The sequence below is a fragment of the Pteropus medius genome, unplaced genomic scaffold (genome assembly GCF_902729225.1).
Source record: "Pteropus medius unplaced genomic scaffold, Ma_sr-lr_union100, whole genome shotgun sequence".
Lineage (NCBI taxonomy): Eukaryota > Metazoa > Chordata > Mammalia > Chiroptera > Pteropodidae > Pteropus > Pteropus medius.
In genome coordinates this window covers 20,235,452-20,251,351 of record NW_024342467.1, presented here as the reverse complement: position 1 = coordinate 20,251,351, position 15,900 = coordinate 20,235,452, and the positions used below count along the sequence as shown (strand labels likewise).

Here is a 15,900-nt window from a genome sequence, read left to right as displayed (position 1 = left end):
CTGTCACCCCGGAAATCCGGCTCACCTGGCGCAGGTGCACCGCGCTGTCACCGAGAGAGGCCACCATTTACACTCGGATAGAAACGTCCCGGCTCAGACCCAGAATAGCCTGGTCACTCGAGGAAATTAAATAAGCGCTCAGCGTTTGTTTCCTTTAGTGTCACGGAGCGAAGACGAAACGCGGGGTTTATGTAAGGATCCAGACCACGCTTGAGATGTAGCGAGGACTCAATGACTGTTAGCTGACACCTTCCCGCCGCCGCCGCCATCAGGGCACGGAAAGCACCTTCCACATTCTCCCAGGGCTTAGGATAAACGGAGGATGGTTGTTCATTCTCTGTCACTGTCCAGCCCAGCACCAGTCGTAGCTGCGGGTCACTTTGAGCGCCGCAGAGGACGCTGTGCTACAAGCGTGTCTCAGCATCACTGCCGCCTGCTTTAATCAGAAGTAAAGACCCTCTAGAGTCGCTCGTTAAATCTACAGTCTTAAGAGCCATGTGAAAATCTCTCATTTTGTACTATATTTGAACTGACTGGCAACATCAAGAGCCTCACTTTTCATGTGACATTTACAATTTCGCACCCTGTGATGAGCAGACTGGAGCTGAGGGTCCTGGCCCCTGGAAGGTAGGCACGAGAGCTACCTGCTGCCCACTGGGACAGCCTCCATCCAGCCCTGAAGGATGATCGCTCATCTCAGAGTCTTTTATCTCTTGCTGACTCATCTTCCAACTGGTTACGAACTAAACAAAGGCAGCCGATTTTCCTCCCTTCGGGAAACGCCTGCTTGAGTGAGTAATGTCCTTTTTCTTCGTCTGAGCCACATCTTCCAAACAGAGGAAGGAAAATGCCACCTAGCTGACAAGGACATTTCTACACTGACCCTTCACATGTACCACCCGCTGGCCTCCGCTTCCACAAGTCAATGAAAACCTGGTTCTCAGTCCATCCCCCCCGCCCCCGCGAATCTGTAGAAACGACCAGTGACTTTGTAGTGCTTGAGCCACCAAGAGTTTTCTGAATCTTCTTCCACGATTTCCATTACTTCTCTGCAAAGCGGGTCGTCAGCAGCCTTTCTCTAACTTTACAGATAAAGAAAATATGTTATGTGTCTAATCCCAAGAGATCATCCATGCACATTCGTAAAAGTTCATGGAGGTCTTCTGAAGAACAAATAGGAATTTATTTACCTATTTTTGAATTATAATGCCAGGAAAGAAGGAAACTGACCAATTTACCATGTTACCCGGGCTTGAACCTCCCACCTAAAATCCATCAGGGAAGAAACAGAGACCACTGCCTGGTCCTGCATTTTTTCTGAGATGACAAAATTTCACTCTGAGATAAACAAAAAAGCCTCACTCTGTCTAGCACTGGTCACAATACAGGTGAAACCTTAAACTCTTGCCTGGGGGTTACTGACTCTGCCCCTCGAATGTGCCTACTGGTGTCTGCAGGTTTGCTGTGACTTGTAACCTTCGCCAAAGTAATAATCACGTGAGAAAACTGTTTTCCACTGTGAAAAGATTGATGGTAGCCTTAGCAACCTGTGACATTTTTTTAATACCTATCAGATTATTCTATATGATAAGCCAGTTCTTCTAAATGCTGAATTCCCTTGTAACGACCCACTAATGTGGGGAAGGGGGCGGAGGGTGATATGTTGTCACTGACATCATTTAGAATTGCTGGAGTGTGGTAATAATGAAACATGGGCCCTTCCCACTGCCCTCCACCCTAGGGTGTGCCCCTGCTCCCTTGCAAAACTTGGGAAGTAAATATCCCTTCTCTTTTCTTTATGCTTTTGTTGTGCAGTTTTCTTTCCAGAATCCCACATCAACTACTCCAAGGGGAGGAGGAGGGAGTGACCATCCCGTCTCCTTTTCGAAAAGCAGTCACTAATTCTGATGACTGAATTAGGTTCATTTTCTCCAGGCAGTATCGTGTATCGCCACCTCTCCCTGTCTCCAAGGGCCAGGATTTTCAGTGTGGTAGTTAGTAACGCACATAAAACTCGAATCAGAGTGGAAGAAGCCTGGTCTAGCTGTGAGCCGAGGTGCCCAAATTGGATCACTCTAGAGAAAACTCAGGTATAGCCAAGCCTGACTTTCTTAATATCAGGCTCCTAGTAAACATTTCTCTCAGGAAACACAATCTTGGCTTCAACTATGTTCCCTTAAGAGGCTTAAATCAGCTTTCCACTGTGGATTTTCCAGATCGCCAGATCCCCTTAATTCTTCTCTGAATTTTCTCTAGGCCAGTGAAGGCACAGGTTTAGATTCGCGTTGTCACTCAACCTTCTCTGCAAATATGAAGGGTCAAAGGTGTTGGAACGGGCTTCCTTCCCTCACCGCGTGAGAGGCAGTGTGGGTGGTCCGGGTCAGGTGCGTGGCTCGCGTGAGAGGCAGTGTGGGTGGTCCGGGTCAGGTGCGTGGCTCGCTGTATGTCTCTTTCGCGCAATCTCAGCATCCTCCTATTCATCCGCCTCTGAGACTTTTCAGCAGGCTCTGCCTGAGGTCTCGACCAGGCTCAGTGCCCATTGTCTTTTAGCCTGGGGCTTCCTTAACATCCGATTGCGATTTTCTTTCCTTCCTTCTTTTCTTCCCCTTTTTAACACCTGTCTGACATAAGGTGAATCCAAACTACGCATACAGGGAGGAGCAGGAAAAAGGACAAGAGGCTCACTGAGAACCTGGATGAAGGAAAGGAGCCCGAAGCAGAACGGAAGCGATGTCGCCTCTGAACTCACGGGGAGGATTGGGAGGCTGGCGTCTTGGTTGATTTTTGTCACAGTGAGCCTGGGAGACTACCAGGTAGAGCGATGAGGCAAACGCTGCATGGAGAGACTCAGCGGGGGGTGAAACGGGCTCTGAATTTGATAAAACATTTCCAAATGCCTGGTGCTCTACTAAGACAGACTTATTATTCAGATTGGATGTGGCTCAGATAGAGAACCAGCATGTAGTTATAAAGTAGAAAAGCAGGACTCCCCCAAAAGAGGAGGGAGTAGGAAGCTGGCCCATCATCTCTCTGGCAAAGGGGTAAGAAAGAGCCTGGACCGAGTGGGGGGGACGGCACGGCAGGCGAGCGCGTCCGAGCAGGGATGGGCTGCAGCAGCATTTCACGTCCAGGGAGGGCAGTCTGGGACCCACAGGAGTTTAAAGTGTGGGGTCCAGAGGGAAAGGCAGAGCAGCCAGAATCGAAGCTGAAGCAGAAAGTCTTATTCCAAGGTCATGTCTAAATAAAACAGGCAGCACCGGGCAAGCTGAAGAGGGAGCCAGGCGAGCTTCCCTGAGGCTCTGCTTTTCACAGGGCACCTACGGCCAAGGGCAGGACAGAAACTGTTGGAGTCTGCAAGCTGGTTCCACAGAGCAAATAAGTCTTCATAAAGGTTTCTGTGGTTTGAGCACCACTGTGGCTCTGAGCTTCCTATCAGAAGAGCAGATACAGTCCGGTTCTTCAGAGACATGCATCATTTACCAGCACGAAATGATTTCTCCCTCGGGACTCCGTGTGTTGGGCACATTGGGCAGCATCCTCGATCTGAGTTTCACGAGAAATGCAAAGGCCACTTTCCAATAGCTGCTGCTTCCAGCAACCTCTAGTAAAAAAACCCAGAAGCAAAAAACATGAGTGGCTCAGTGCTGGCCATTCTGCCAGGGACGCAGCCAGCGGGGATCGGAGACACGGCGAGGAGGCCTGCGAACCCCCAGCAGGAATTCTTCCTCCATCTAGAAGTAGATGGGGGAAGGGGGATTTGCAGCCCCTCTGGGGACAGGGATCAGATAGCAAGTGGAGGTGGCATGTTGTGACTTTAGGACTCATTACAAAAGCAGCATGTGATCGATTCAGCTCCCGAGAAAGTCCAGCTTGTGGAAGCCTCCAGTAGAATTCGCATTCCTTCCCCTGGGGTGAGAGGGGGAGAGACAAAGAAGGCGGACATGCCGGCCCTTGAGGTTCCTGGGAAGGACCGGAGGAAGCTCAGCCGCCCCTGCTTCCCTCCCTGACGGGAGCGAGGACAGGGGCTGCACTGGGAGCCGCAGGTTTCACATTTTCCTCCCCGGAGGCTCTTTAGGGACTCACATTCCCTGACAGGTTCTGCCTGACCGGGACTCCTCCTCGCAGCGTGACGGTGCTGCTGCCTCGGCTCCGCCGACTCTCCAGGTTGCTCACCACTGCCGAAGGACTGACAGTGTTATCGCTTCTCTATCTCTTTGGGGCTCAAAATATTTTCTCTGTACCCCTCCTCACTCCAAGTGTGATGCTGAGATAATTTTACGTAATTACTTTTCTGACAAGCCGTACGATTTTAATGGCAATCGCTCGGCACGTGTGGGCAGTGGCAGCAAGCGGCGGCCTGCGAAAGGCCACGTCAACGAAACGTTTGACTTTCCCCTCCTGCTCCCGCGGTACTGTCCTCCTGGCCCCTGGGACATGCGATGGACTTAAACTGGTGTAAAACATTCCAGGGCTCACCTTTCTCCACCCCTTCTCCTCAGTACACAAGCCACACGCATCCAATACGCTCCCACATTTTCTCCCTGAGTTAGGAAAAACAATAATCATACCACGGGAAGATCATTTCTGTTCAGAAAGTCCTCAGCCCAAGATAAGGACTCGGTGGCAGCCATGGCCGAGTGAGAGCTGGCTCAGGCGGGCAGTGGGCAGCTCCGATGACATATTTCACCCAGTCCTTGCTCGCGAACCGCTGGAAGTGTGTCTAACCCTCTGGTCGTGTGTGTCCCGCAGTCACGAAGGAGTGGCAGAGGAGAGGCGGGCAGCCCTGGCAGCTCATCGAGCCCGTCGATGGATTCCACCCCAATGAGGTACGCACAGTCACACAGTGGCTGCTGGAGACCGTTAGGTTGTTTTTTAATATACTTATGCATTCGTATGTTTGGTTTTTTTCCTGTTTGATTCTAGAAATAATTTGAGGTAATGTACACACAGGTCTTAGATAGAAGCGTCAATAAAAATAAAGTGAAAATCTGAGTAGAAGGAAAGCCAGATAGAAATGATACCTGGCTTCTTGGTTTAATGCCTACAATTCATTCTCCTGTAACGTCTGCGGGGGCTTCTGAGAAACCGCCATCGAGAGCCCACAGCATCAGCTCTGTGCTTTCTAGGGGCTGACGAGGCATAAGTCATGGCCTCCATAAGAAAAAATAAATCAACTACTGAAAAAAAAATCACAGGAATCCCCGGAAGCGAGATCTGGGAAAAATCGCTTCTATGGATCCTTCTAGAAAAGATGCTGTGTGAGAGGAGAGCAAGGGGAGCCGGAGGGCGGGACTCGGTCCCCCCTCCCTCCTCCGCCCTGTCTGTGATCCTGGCTGCAGCCAGCGGAGGTCCACTTTTACCTGTTACACACGCTGGACCGGCTCACGTTCTCTCTCTACGAAAAAATAATGACTACAGATAAAAAGTAGGGGAGTGGTTCTGCCATTGAAAACATTTTTAAAGCTAGAAATGCTCCACAACTAGAGTCTTTCTGACCCAGCCTTTGAAAAGCGGCGATGAGAAAGGTCCAAGCCTGAGACGCACTCCTGGCGTGTTCTCTTGGTGGCCTTGGTCTCGATGGTCGGCCAGGCCACAGGGAGGGCCGATCAGCCCCTCGGGAACCTGAATGGAACTGTAGCCCACCTTCCCCAAGCTCTCGGTTCAGCAAGAACCCATGGAGGGGGCTAATAGAAAAGAAAAACTTCATTGACAGATGAATGAACGGTGGAATCCCACAGGGGCTGGGTAAATTTTACAGTGAGTATTCAATGCCCATCTCACTGTTTTGAAATAACCAAAGAAATAAATCTAAGGAATACTCTTCAGAACATCTAACTTTTCTGTGTAGCATTTGAATGAGTTGATCCAAGGGAATTTTTGGCCAGAACCTGGTTAAATATTATAGTCTGCCCCCTACCCCACCCCACCCCCACCGCAAAAAAAAATGATGTCTTTGGTTTTTCAAATAGTTAATGTAGAGACCTTCTTTTTAGAAATAATTAGGTAGTAGTTCTTGTCTTTCTTTGCACAAAAATAGAATTTTACTCTTCTGATTCTATAGAGAAAAGAGATAAAAAGAGATGATAAGACAGGGAGTTAATTAGGAACAAGCTAAAAAGACAGCTTGGTCTTATCCCTTGGGACATATCTGTCTGACCTATCAAAAGACCATCCTGTCTCTGGCTCTTTAAATAATATCAGGGTTCAAAGTCTGCCAACTTGGAGCTCTGTCTTACACTCAGACAGCTTTGCCTATAACTGATTATTGAGAACAGAGTCAAAAGCTGAAAACTGGTATGTGCAGTAACCCTGTGTGATTCCTGAGGGCTTTGTCCACGTGCAGGCAGCGGGAGACAGAGTGGGCAGCGGGAACGGAGCCACACCTAACGTGGGCGACAGTGGATAGCCATGCCTACAGCCTGCCTATTTACCCTGTCTGTCGAGCTGAACAGTCCAGATCGCAACGTGCCATCTAAAAGTGTTTGTTGAGTGCCTACATCAAACACTGGAATTCAAGAGTGAACAGGAAACCACCACTGCCGTTTAAGGAGATTATGGTGCAGAGTGGGAGATTATTAACTATAAAGTGGTAAACGCCTCCGAATGTGCAAGCTCATGCTGTGGGAGCGCCGTGGGGGGCAGGCCGGGAGGGCGGAGCGTTAGAAGAGGTTTTCCGAGGAGGTAATTCAGAACTCAGACCAGGAACCCGGCATGCGAAGGGCAGAGGGGAGGGGTGACAGAAGGTGCTTTTGCATGAAAGAAAGCACGGCACATTGGAGGAAATAACAGGATAAACTCGTGACTTGAAGCCTTGAATAGGAGCCTCTGGCTGTCCCTGCACAGTCCCCTCCAGATGACCTGCCTTATGGCAGAGACCGTGGTAATGGATCCTTCTAGATAATGGGGCAGCTGTAAGAGTCCATCTCTATTCCATCTTGAAAGAGCCCAGTGGACAAGGTGGGCCTCAGGACCTCGTCCTTGTGGCACAGACATCATGCAAACCCAAACAGCTGACTCAGATCTTTTTCAAACTGCCCTGTCACCAATTCCTGTTACGGAACAAAAAATCAGCTGGTACTGGTTCCTCGCCACCAGCAGAGGAGCAGGCTTTACATTATTAGTCTACTTCTCCCTAAAACCCTGCTAGAGAAGCCAGGGGAGCATCTGACCACAGTGGGTACAATGGCTCCAGTTAGGGAGACAAATTTAATAAACATAAACATGGCTCATGTCGAACCATTCAAATTTGCGGTTTATACATGATCATTTTTGAGCCAAATTATATTCACTATCTAAACTCTATGCTTATCTTTCAATGGAAAACAAACAAGCGTAGAAAAATTCCCGATATACAGACTGACAACTGCTTTATTTTTTCATCTCAGTTCCAAAATGTAGAACGAGAATTTTGAGAAATATGTTCTTCGACATAAGCGGGGGAAGGAGAAGGCTATAATGCCAGACTCGCTGGCTGACTGGATTTGCTGGGTAGGAGGGAGGCGACTCACAGGACCGGGCGACCGAATGAAAAGAGGTGAAAAGTACCAAGTCAAAGAACTCAGAAGAAGGGGCAGAGTCGAACGTTCTAAATTTGCGGCGCCTGCACAATATCCAGATGCAACCCTCGAAAGGGCCATTAGATCAAACGAGGGGTTCTGATCTGCCTGGAGACACGGGGTTGGGAATCACCAGCTTCTAATTAAGAGCTGGAGATATTTGTGGGGATGAGATTGGCCCAAGTAGTCAAATTGCAAAGAGAAATAAAGGTTAGAGAGGATTGGGACTCAGCAAGGGGTTTAGTTATCTGCTGTCGCATACCAAAACGACTTAAAACGACACACGGTTCTTTTCTCACAGTTTCCGTGGGCCAGGAATCCAGGCCTAGCTGAGCTGGATCTTCTGTCCCACTGTCTCTCCCAAGTGCAAGAAAGGTGTCTGCCAGCACTGGGTGCCATCTGCAGGCTTGACTGGGGAAGGATCTGCCTCCAGGCTCACATGTTTGTTGGCAGAATTCAATTCCCTGAGGCCTGTTAAACTGAGGGTCTTAGTTCCTAGCGGGCTGTTGGTGAGAGGCCACCCTCGTTTATCCCTATGTGGGCCCCTTCAACATGGCAGCTCGCTTCATCAGTGAGTGCAAGACAAAAGGCAGCAGAGAGAGTCTGATAGCAAGAGACAGGAAGCACGATTATTTGTCACCTAATCACAGAGTGACATCCATCATTTTTGTCATATTCTAGAAGTTAGAGCAAGTGACAAGTCCTAGCCCACTCAAAGAAGAGGGATTACACAGATGTGACCCCCACGGGGTGGGGACCATTGCCCATTACAGAAGGACTCACTGGGAAAAAAAAAAAAAAACGGGAGATCATTAGATGCCTCTGGTGAGAGCAGGTGTAGTGAAGAGTTGGGCATAGCAGCCCCAAAACTGCTGACAAAACGCAAAGAAAGTTTGACTTAGAAAAGAAATGAATTTGCAAAGACCCAAGACCCAGATTTGTGGCCTGTGCAAGCTGCAGCAATTCGCCCACTTTTTAAATCTCTACAAAGTTAAGCATCTGAAGAGGCATTTGAAAGATCTCTGGGCCTAGAGCTAGACAGTAGTAAACAGAAACCGTTGGAAAAGCTACAGACAGACATACGCGAAGTCCAGTTGCCGCGGCTACTCCGGGGCCACCTCGCTGAACGCCCCCGACACCTCCTGCTTGCTTAGCGGCTTCGCCCAACAAGCCTCTCTGCAAACAACCCCCTCTCCTCCGATAACACCGGTAGGAACTCACGCCATCCTCTTAACGCTCTCGCCACAAGCAGTACATTTTCCATGACGTCAGTCTCCCTGCTCTTCCTTGAGCCCTGGACCCTGCACACAGCTGGAAGCAGACACAGGACATATGGCCGATGGTTCTGGGGAAGTTGATCCCCCAAAAAGGAAGTTATGCCGGGAGGAGAGTGGAGGGCGGGCCTTCCCGGCCCAGGGACCGTCAGTCAAACAGCTGTCCCTTTAAGCTGGCCCTGCCCAAACATCAGGGAGCCTGTCTATTCGCTTTGCTTTGTACGAGCCAGCGACCGTGGTTTTGGCGATGACGTGGTGCATCAGTACAGAGGGGCTGCAGCTGGGGATTCATGTTTTCCCTTAAATGTGTTTAAATACAACTTACATTGTTGTCACGTTGTAAGTTTACAGATTTAAAATGAATTGAGACCAAAAGCGACCAGAAACCCACTAGGCTGTGTTTCTGGGCAGATTAAGAAGCCAGAGAAGCAAAGCCAGGCCCTCCCTGTGTTCAAGAGCCATCGCGCCCACACGGCCCAGAAGCATTTTTCCTGTAGGAAAAATAAATTCGAAGTGGATTTTTAACTTCGGTCCTGTAGAACCCCAGAGTTAAATTTAGCAAAGATTCCACTTAAGAGGTATCGAGCCATGAAAAGCTTTGGGCAAAATTTATATAATCGTGCTACAAATTACATTTGTTCTTTTAAAATATTACGAAAAGCTAGTTACTATTTAGGGTTTGATTTTGATGGCAAGAACACACAGGGAGCTGAGCCAGCTCCAGAGGAAGGGACACAGAAGGGCTTCGCTCCATTAACCAGAAAAGCCCGCTCAGCCAGAACTCCGTCATCTCCTCGTGTCCCACTGGACCAGATGTCATCCCCATGCGTGTTTAGTAGGGTCAGTGAGAGAAGCAGCCTATGAACTCCTCTGGTGCAGCAGACGTTGTGTGTGCTGGCAGAAGGATGCTGTTTGTCCTTGTCCCCTGCCCTGAGGATGAAAGCCAGGGAGATGGGTAGCAAAAAGTCTCCATTGGAGAACTAAATCAGTTTGCATTCATCTGATGGAATACCACGCATCGAATAAAAGTGATGATGTTGATCTACCTTTAGTGACACAAGAGTATGTTTGTTATACAGAACAAAGTAAACAATGGCAGATTTAAGATTGTGGGGGCGATGGCTCAGCTGTATGTATTTGTCAACACTCGTGGGAACTATTCACCAAACAGAGTTAATTTTACTGTGTGTAAACTACGCCTCAAAAAGAGCAGACTATAAAATAATATTTACAGAGGGATCCAGTTTGTGTGCGTGCGTGTGTGCACGTGTGTGCATCAGAAAGGCTCCATACCCAATGTCAATGGTGGCTCTTTCTATTATCATTACAGATGGTTTTTATTTATTCTGTTTTTCTTTTTTTGTTTGCCTCTTTAAATTTTTCTCAGATGAATAGGTATTGCTTTAATATTTTAAACTATGAGCAAGGAAGCACAAAAGATACTCGTGTTCCAGGAAGAGCTAATTTGGAGGAACGGGGGGGACAGGACGAGGGGCCTGCCCACCGCTGTGCATCATGGGAGTTAGGAGGGGAGCCCGTTTGTAAGAAGAGCCCACAGTGGGCGCCCAGCAAATGTTCCTCAGACGAATGAGTGATTACAGTGGGTTGTTTTATCCCAAATCTCTAGTTTAGTAATAACAATGCCGCTCTCATTTTGGAGCCAATATATTAGCAATGCATACACATAAATATTTTAATCTCCACTAGAGTGACAGCCAACTAATTGCTTTCAAACCACACAGTACCCACATGTTCGATCTGAGCTCTTTCATCTTAACTTTCTTCTCATCCTCACCCTTATCTCTTCCCTTATTAATTTGGATAGAGAAATAAATGACCACAAATGCCTTGGCGCCACGTATTGTTAGGAAGACAGCTTATGTGCATCAGGCTGAAAGGCAATCAACGAAAAAGAACAACCAGTCATTCTCTGCCGACTCGGCAGCAGCCTCCTGTGCTGAGAAACAGCAGGCAAAACAGCCAAAAGGCCAGCCCTCTGTCCTCGGGGACGCTGGTCGCTCTGTGTGCGAGATGATCAGACCCTTCCCAGAAACCTGCCAGCCTGACAGTCAGCCCCGTGTGTGTGTTTGTGTGTGTGTGTGTGGTAAATGTGGTGTGCTGGTTGTAGGTATGTGGTGTGCATGCGTGGTGTGGGGCATGTGTGTGTGTCCAGTGTGTGGTATGTGTGCGGTGGTGGTGGGCATCATGTGTGGTGTGCCGTGTGTGGTGGGTGTGATGATATGTGTGTGGTATGTGTGTGTGTAGTATATATAATCGTGGTGGTATGCGGTGGGCGTGCCGATGATACGCATCCCAGCAACGCGTGCGTGCGGTATCCGGTGCGCACGTGGCGCATTAATCACGTACGGCTATACATGTGCAGGCGTAAGCACGATGATCGAACCAACCGGTGCGCGTGCGGTGTATGCGTGCGTGCGCGTCCAGGCAAACCGTGAAAACTGATTCAGAAGGGCCGGTGCGGCGCACACGTGGATACGTATCCCGCGTGCGCAGCATCCCAGGTGCGGCGTGGCGACAAATCACGCGTAAAAGTATGGCACGCGCGTACGCGCGAGAATGGGGGCGCGTGCGATTACGCATCCCAGTGCGCGCGCGCGTGCGCGCGCGCGCGTGCGCATGAACGCGTATACGTGCGTGGCGTGGGGAAAGTGCGCACGATTACGCGCGATCCGTGCGCGCGCTGGCGCATCCAGATGGCGCATGCGTGTGCGGCGTGAAGTGCGCGCGTGCGCGCGCGCGGCGACATACACGTACGCGGCAAGGGCCGCGCAGTGCGGGCGTGCGTGCGGTCGACATCCGGTGGTGGGGTGTGTGAGTGATATATGTGATCTGTGCATGTGTGTCTGTGTGTGTGTGTGGTGTGTTAGACACTGCATGGATAAGATTGGGATTATATAGCTGGACGGATGGAGTTTGGGGCCCACCTCAGCAGCCTTGGGAACATATTAATACACGGGATATTTAATGCAGCCACTCCATCAGTTGTTTTTTTCTGACAACTGCTAAGCTCTTGCACTTAGTTCAGACCCAGAGAGGTCACTAGACCCTTCTCTAGCCCACTCATTTTGCAAATGAGAGAAGGGTGCCCAGCCTCGCACAGGGAGCTGGCAGCTCCGTGTGCTGGAGTGACAAACGGGACCTGCCCGTGGGAGACAACATCCACGTACTTCTGAACAAAGTGGGACATCCCTGAGCAACCTCCCTGAACAACATCTTCTCCTCTGAGGCCTTTGGCTGTCATGTTTTTTAATCATTCAGTATTAAAAACCCCTGTGAAGATAAAGCCACATGGGGCCCAAAGGCCTGGCCAGGCCCCATTTGCTAAGTGAATGAGGACATCACCTACAGAAAAAGACCGCTCGTCATAGGCATGTGCACACGACAAGCCAGAGGATGGGACAACCAAGCACGGACCCTGCTAACATTGTGACTAAAGGGAAACTTAACGGACAGCAAAGCGACCAGACACTGAGCATCAGTCTGGGACAGCCAGACAGGCCTGCCGAGCGCTAAGCCAGGATTCCTCACCTGCCCGCCCGCCACACTCTCTGTGCCCGCAGCCTCCTTCAGGACCCGCCCCGCTCCCGCTACCTGTGCAGCCTCGTCTCCCAGGCACCCATCGTTCCCCAGTGTGCTGTTCCCGCCCACACCCCTACGCCTCTGCACCTGCTATGTCCTCTGCCGTGGGCACCGTCCCCCATGTGACCCTTTTGGTGAAGTCCTCCTTCTACTTCAGCTCAGCCATCACCCTCTCCAGAGAGGAGCTGTCCCCTCCCACCCCGCTGAGCTGTGTGTGTCCCTCTCACAGCCCTTGCTACGAGTTTAGTGGTGTCGTTCGCATGTCTGGCTCCCTCAGGAAACTGGGGGTTCTTGAGGAAAGCGCTCGTCCTGACCCGACCCTTAGTTCTGCAGTGAATGGTAGCTGTCCACAGATAAGTGAATAAATGGCATTCTGAAGAAGTATATTTGTCATCTATTACTAAATAACGAATCGGAGAAAATTTAGCAGCTTAAAACAATACTGGTTTTTTTAAAATCAAATTGGTTCTGTGAGTCAAGAATGCTGGCGCCGTTTAACTGGGTCTTCTGCTTAAAAGCTAAAGTTCAGGTGTGTCATCCAGGCCACGTTCTCATCTGGAGACTCAACTGGGGAAGAATCACTTTCAGATTCACTTGAGTTGTTGGCAGAATTCATTGTCTTGTGGTTGTAGGACTGAGGCACCAGCTTCTTGGGTCAGCTGGAGGCCGCCCTCAGCCCCTTGTCACGTGGGCTCCCTGCCTCATCACTTCAGCAAGGAAAGTCTCCGGGGAAAGACCGATGGCAGAACAGAGTTTTACATAATGTTACATCATCGCGGAAGTGACAGCCTTTCACCTTCTCCGCATTCTGTTGGTTAGAACCGAGGCCACATTCTGTTGGTGAGAACCAGGTGATAGGTCCCATCCACATCAAGGGGAGCGGGTCATAAAGAGACACAAAGGTAGGAATTGTGGGGGACCATCCTAGAGTCTGTCCACCACACGAAGAATAGAGTAAGTAAATCTTGCCGGTAATTTCTTGGCTTTGTTACAATTACTGTTACTCCTTTCTCGCAGGTGGCTTTGCTGCTGTTGGCAGATCGCTTCTGGAACAAGGTGCAGCGTCAGTGGCCTGAGGTCCTTGGAAAGGAGAATCCCTTCAACCCCCAGATTGAACAGGTGTTTGGAGACCAAGGAGGACACTGAGTCCCTCGGTGACATGCACTCCTAAGGAGCTCAGGGAAACAAAACCTTGGGTAAACTTACTCAACAAACAGTGATAGGGGGCTGCTGGGTCACAGGCTCACAGGACGCTTCCTTAGCCGCATCTTTGCAAAGTGCTTTTCTCTCATTTGAGAGCATGCCTGAGTGACAGTACGATTCTGTGTGCTTCAGGATCAGCTCCCTTCCACATGACCCTCAGATAATCTTTAATAAAGTGCATCGGGTACCATTCCAAGCAAGAGAGTGTCTGTGCCCTTGAATGGCTAATTGTTCCTAAAACCAATAAGAAATCCAGCATGTTCAGTGACTTCCCCGGGTCTTGGTGGCCAGGGGCCTGACCCTCCGTCACTGTTGACAACGATGGCTCCTCCCAGCGGAAGGCTGCTGACAGGCTGCCGAGGACCTTCACTGTACAACATAAATCTATAAATACAAAATTGGGTACCGACTTGAATATTTAGTTAGAACGAGTGAAGAAGTCACAACGATTTACAAATTTTTAAAAGTTCACAAGTACGTAAACCCCAAAGAATCCAGAAAAATGTGACAATTCTTTCTTTAAAAGATTTTCTTACATATTTGGCTGCATAATCTGATCACCTCTTCCTATAACAATGACTTTGTGATTTTATTGTCTATTGATAGAACAGAAAATAAAGTTTGTTACTCACTATTGATAGTTTAAAAGAGCTTTTTTCAGCTACGCAACTTATTATTGGTCAAGTCATGTACATGTTTAGGATTGTCGTCAAACTGGGAAGACCTTTACCAAATTTCTTTGGCATGGGAAGTGTTAAAGACACAGTCTCTATTTGTAGTACTGTTAAAGTTTCATGTCCATGTAAGCACAGGAATTCTGAAAATTCTGCTGCATCCCACCTTATTGGTATGTCACCTCCCTTGCCCATCTCTGAGTGCAACCGCGGATTTGGGGGTCAGTCTGTGTGCCCCCAGCATCACACCTCAAGCAGGCACATCTTCCTGCATTCTGCCCTCGGAAGCTGTCTTGACACAGCCCGGAGGTGAGGGGCAGTTCCGTGCCCTGATACCAGGGGCCAGCGAGTGAGGACACCAGCCTCTCCCTTTAGTGGTCAGTATGCACGGGCGTTCTCTGTGCTCCTCTGGGGCTGTTGGTGGCATCAGCCTCTTTTGCTCACAGCAGCGACCGCCTTAAATGACGTTTACTCCTTCCCTGTTCATTCTGCTTTTTGAGATGGCTTCTTAAATAAACCACCTGCATGCAAATCTTTGTCTCAAATTAAAATGACGGTATGCATACATAATTCTGGCTGCTTTATTATTGACCATATTCCTGATAGGGAGATACTTCCCTTTGGACTCGGCATGAATTCGAACTCAGGGTGCCCATCCGATGAGTGGAGGACGTTGCCACAGACTAGCATCTGGCTCTGTGCATTTCCTATCTTGCTTCCCCCCCACACGCTTCTTGTGCCAGGAGCTTTGACACCTTTGTCACAATGCTTGTGGACAATAGGACTGTACCTGGAAGCCCAATAACCTAACCATGCACAGAAATGACTGCAAACCACAAAAATATTTCAAGCTAAACTCAACTCAAATGGATATCTGCTTCAACTTCCCCAAAATTCCTGTGGCTGCCCCAGTGCCCGTAGATATAAGGGAAAGTATGACAGAGAGAGAAACTCTGTTTAAAGTCTCTTACTTTTGCAAACTTCAGAAAGCATATGACCATGTGAACACATTGCTGAGACCCTCCCAGGGGTCGGGAAGGGACCCCAAAACCTAACCTTTATCATATTTACGGTAAATCCACCTCTGGTCAAAAGATTAATTTGTCAGGTTGTGTGGGAGCTCCAGTTTTAGGGATCCCAAAACCCTTAAAATGTTAGAAACCTATTAATTTCTGTCACCTAGAAGGAACCCTTGATTCAACATGACCAACACATGTCCCCAGGAGGTGGACCAACAGGCAACCAGCACGACATCAGGTTCCAAACGGGAAATACGAACTAAGACGATGAATTGGAGAGTGTGCGGTGTGGGTGAGCTGGGCTGTGGAAACCTGGGGTACCCCCCTCCTCCTGAGGGGCGTGCCCTCTTATACGACCTTGGTAATTGCATTACTGGTTTAGATGTTTCAAAATCTGTTACTTTGAAGCGCCAAAATACCGATCAATAATTGTTGTAGTGCTGTGTTTTTAATTTTTTTAATCTGAAATCTTAATCATTTAGTCTCAAGATACACCCGGAGAACACTGCACTAAAATTTTGTTTTCCTTTAGAAAGAATTCTGTTCAATCCCTCCTCTCTTTAAAATGCTTCCA

At 49.0% G+C, this 15,900-nt stretch overlaps 1 protein-coding gene across 1 annotated transcript in view; it reads left to right on the top strand.

Annotated features, from left to right (window-relative positions):
• Positions 1-14,832, top strand: part of AOAH (acyloxyacyl hydrolase) — a 137,377-nt gene extending 122,545 nt beyond the window's left edge. The window contains exons 21-22 of the mRNA XM_039862763.1: positions 4,750-4,826; positions 13,448-14,832. Of these exons, the coding sequence (XP_039718697.1) occupies positions 4,750-4,826; positions 13,448-13,576 (206 nt within the window). The 3' untranslated portion in view covers positions 13,577-14,832. The remainder of the gene's footprint in view (positions 1-4,749; positions 4,827-13,447) is intronic.
• The last annotated feature ends 1,068 nt before the right edge of the window (positions 14,833-15,900 follow it).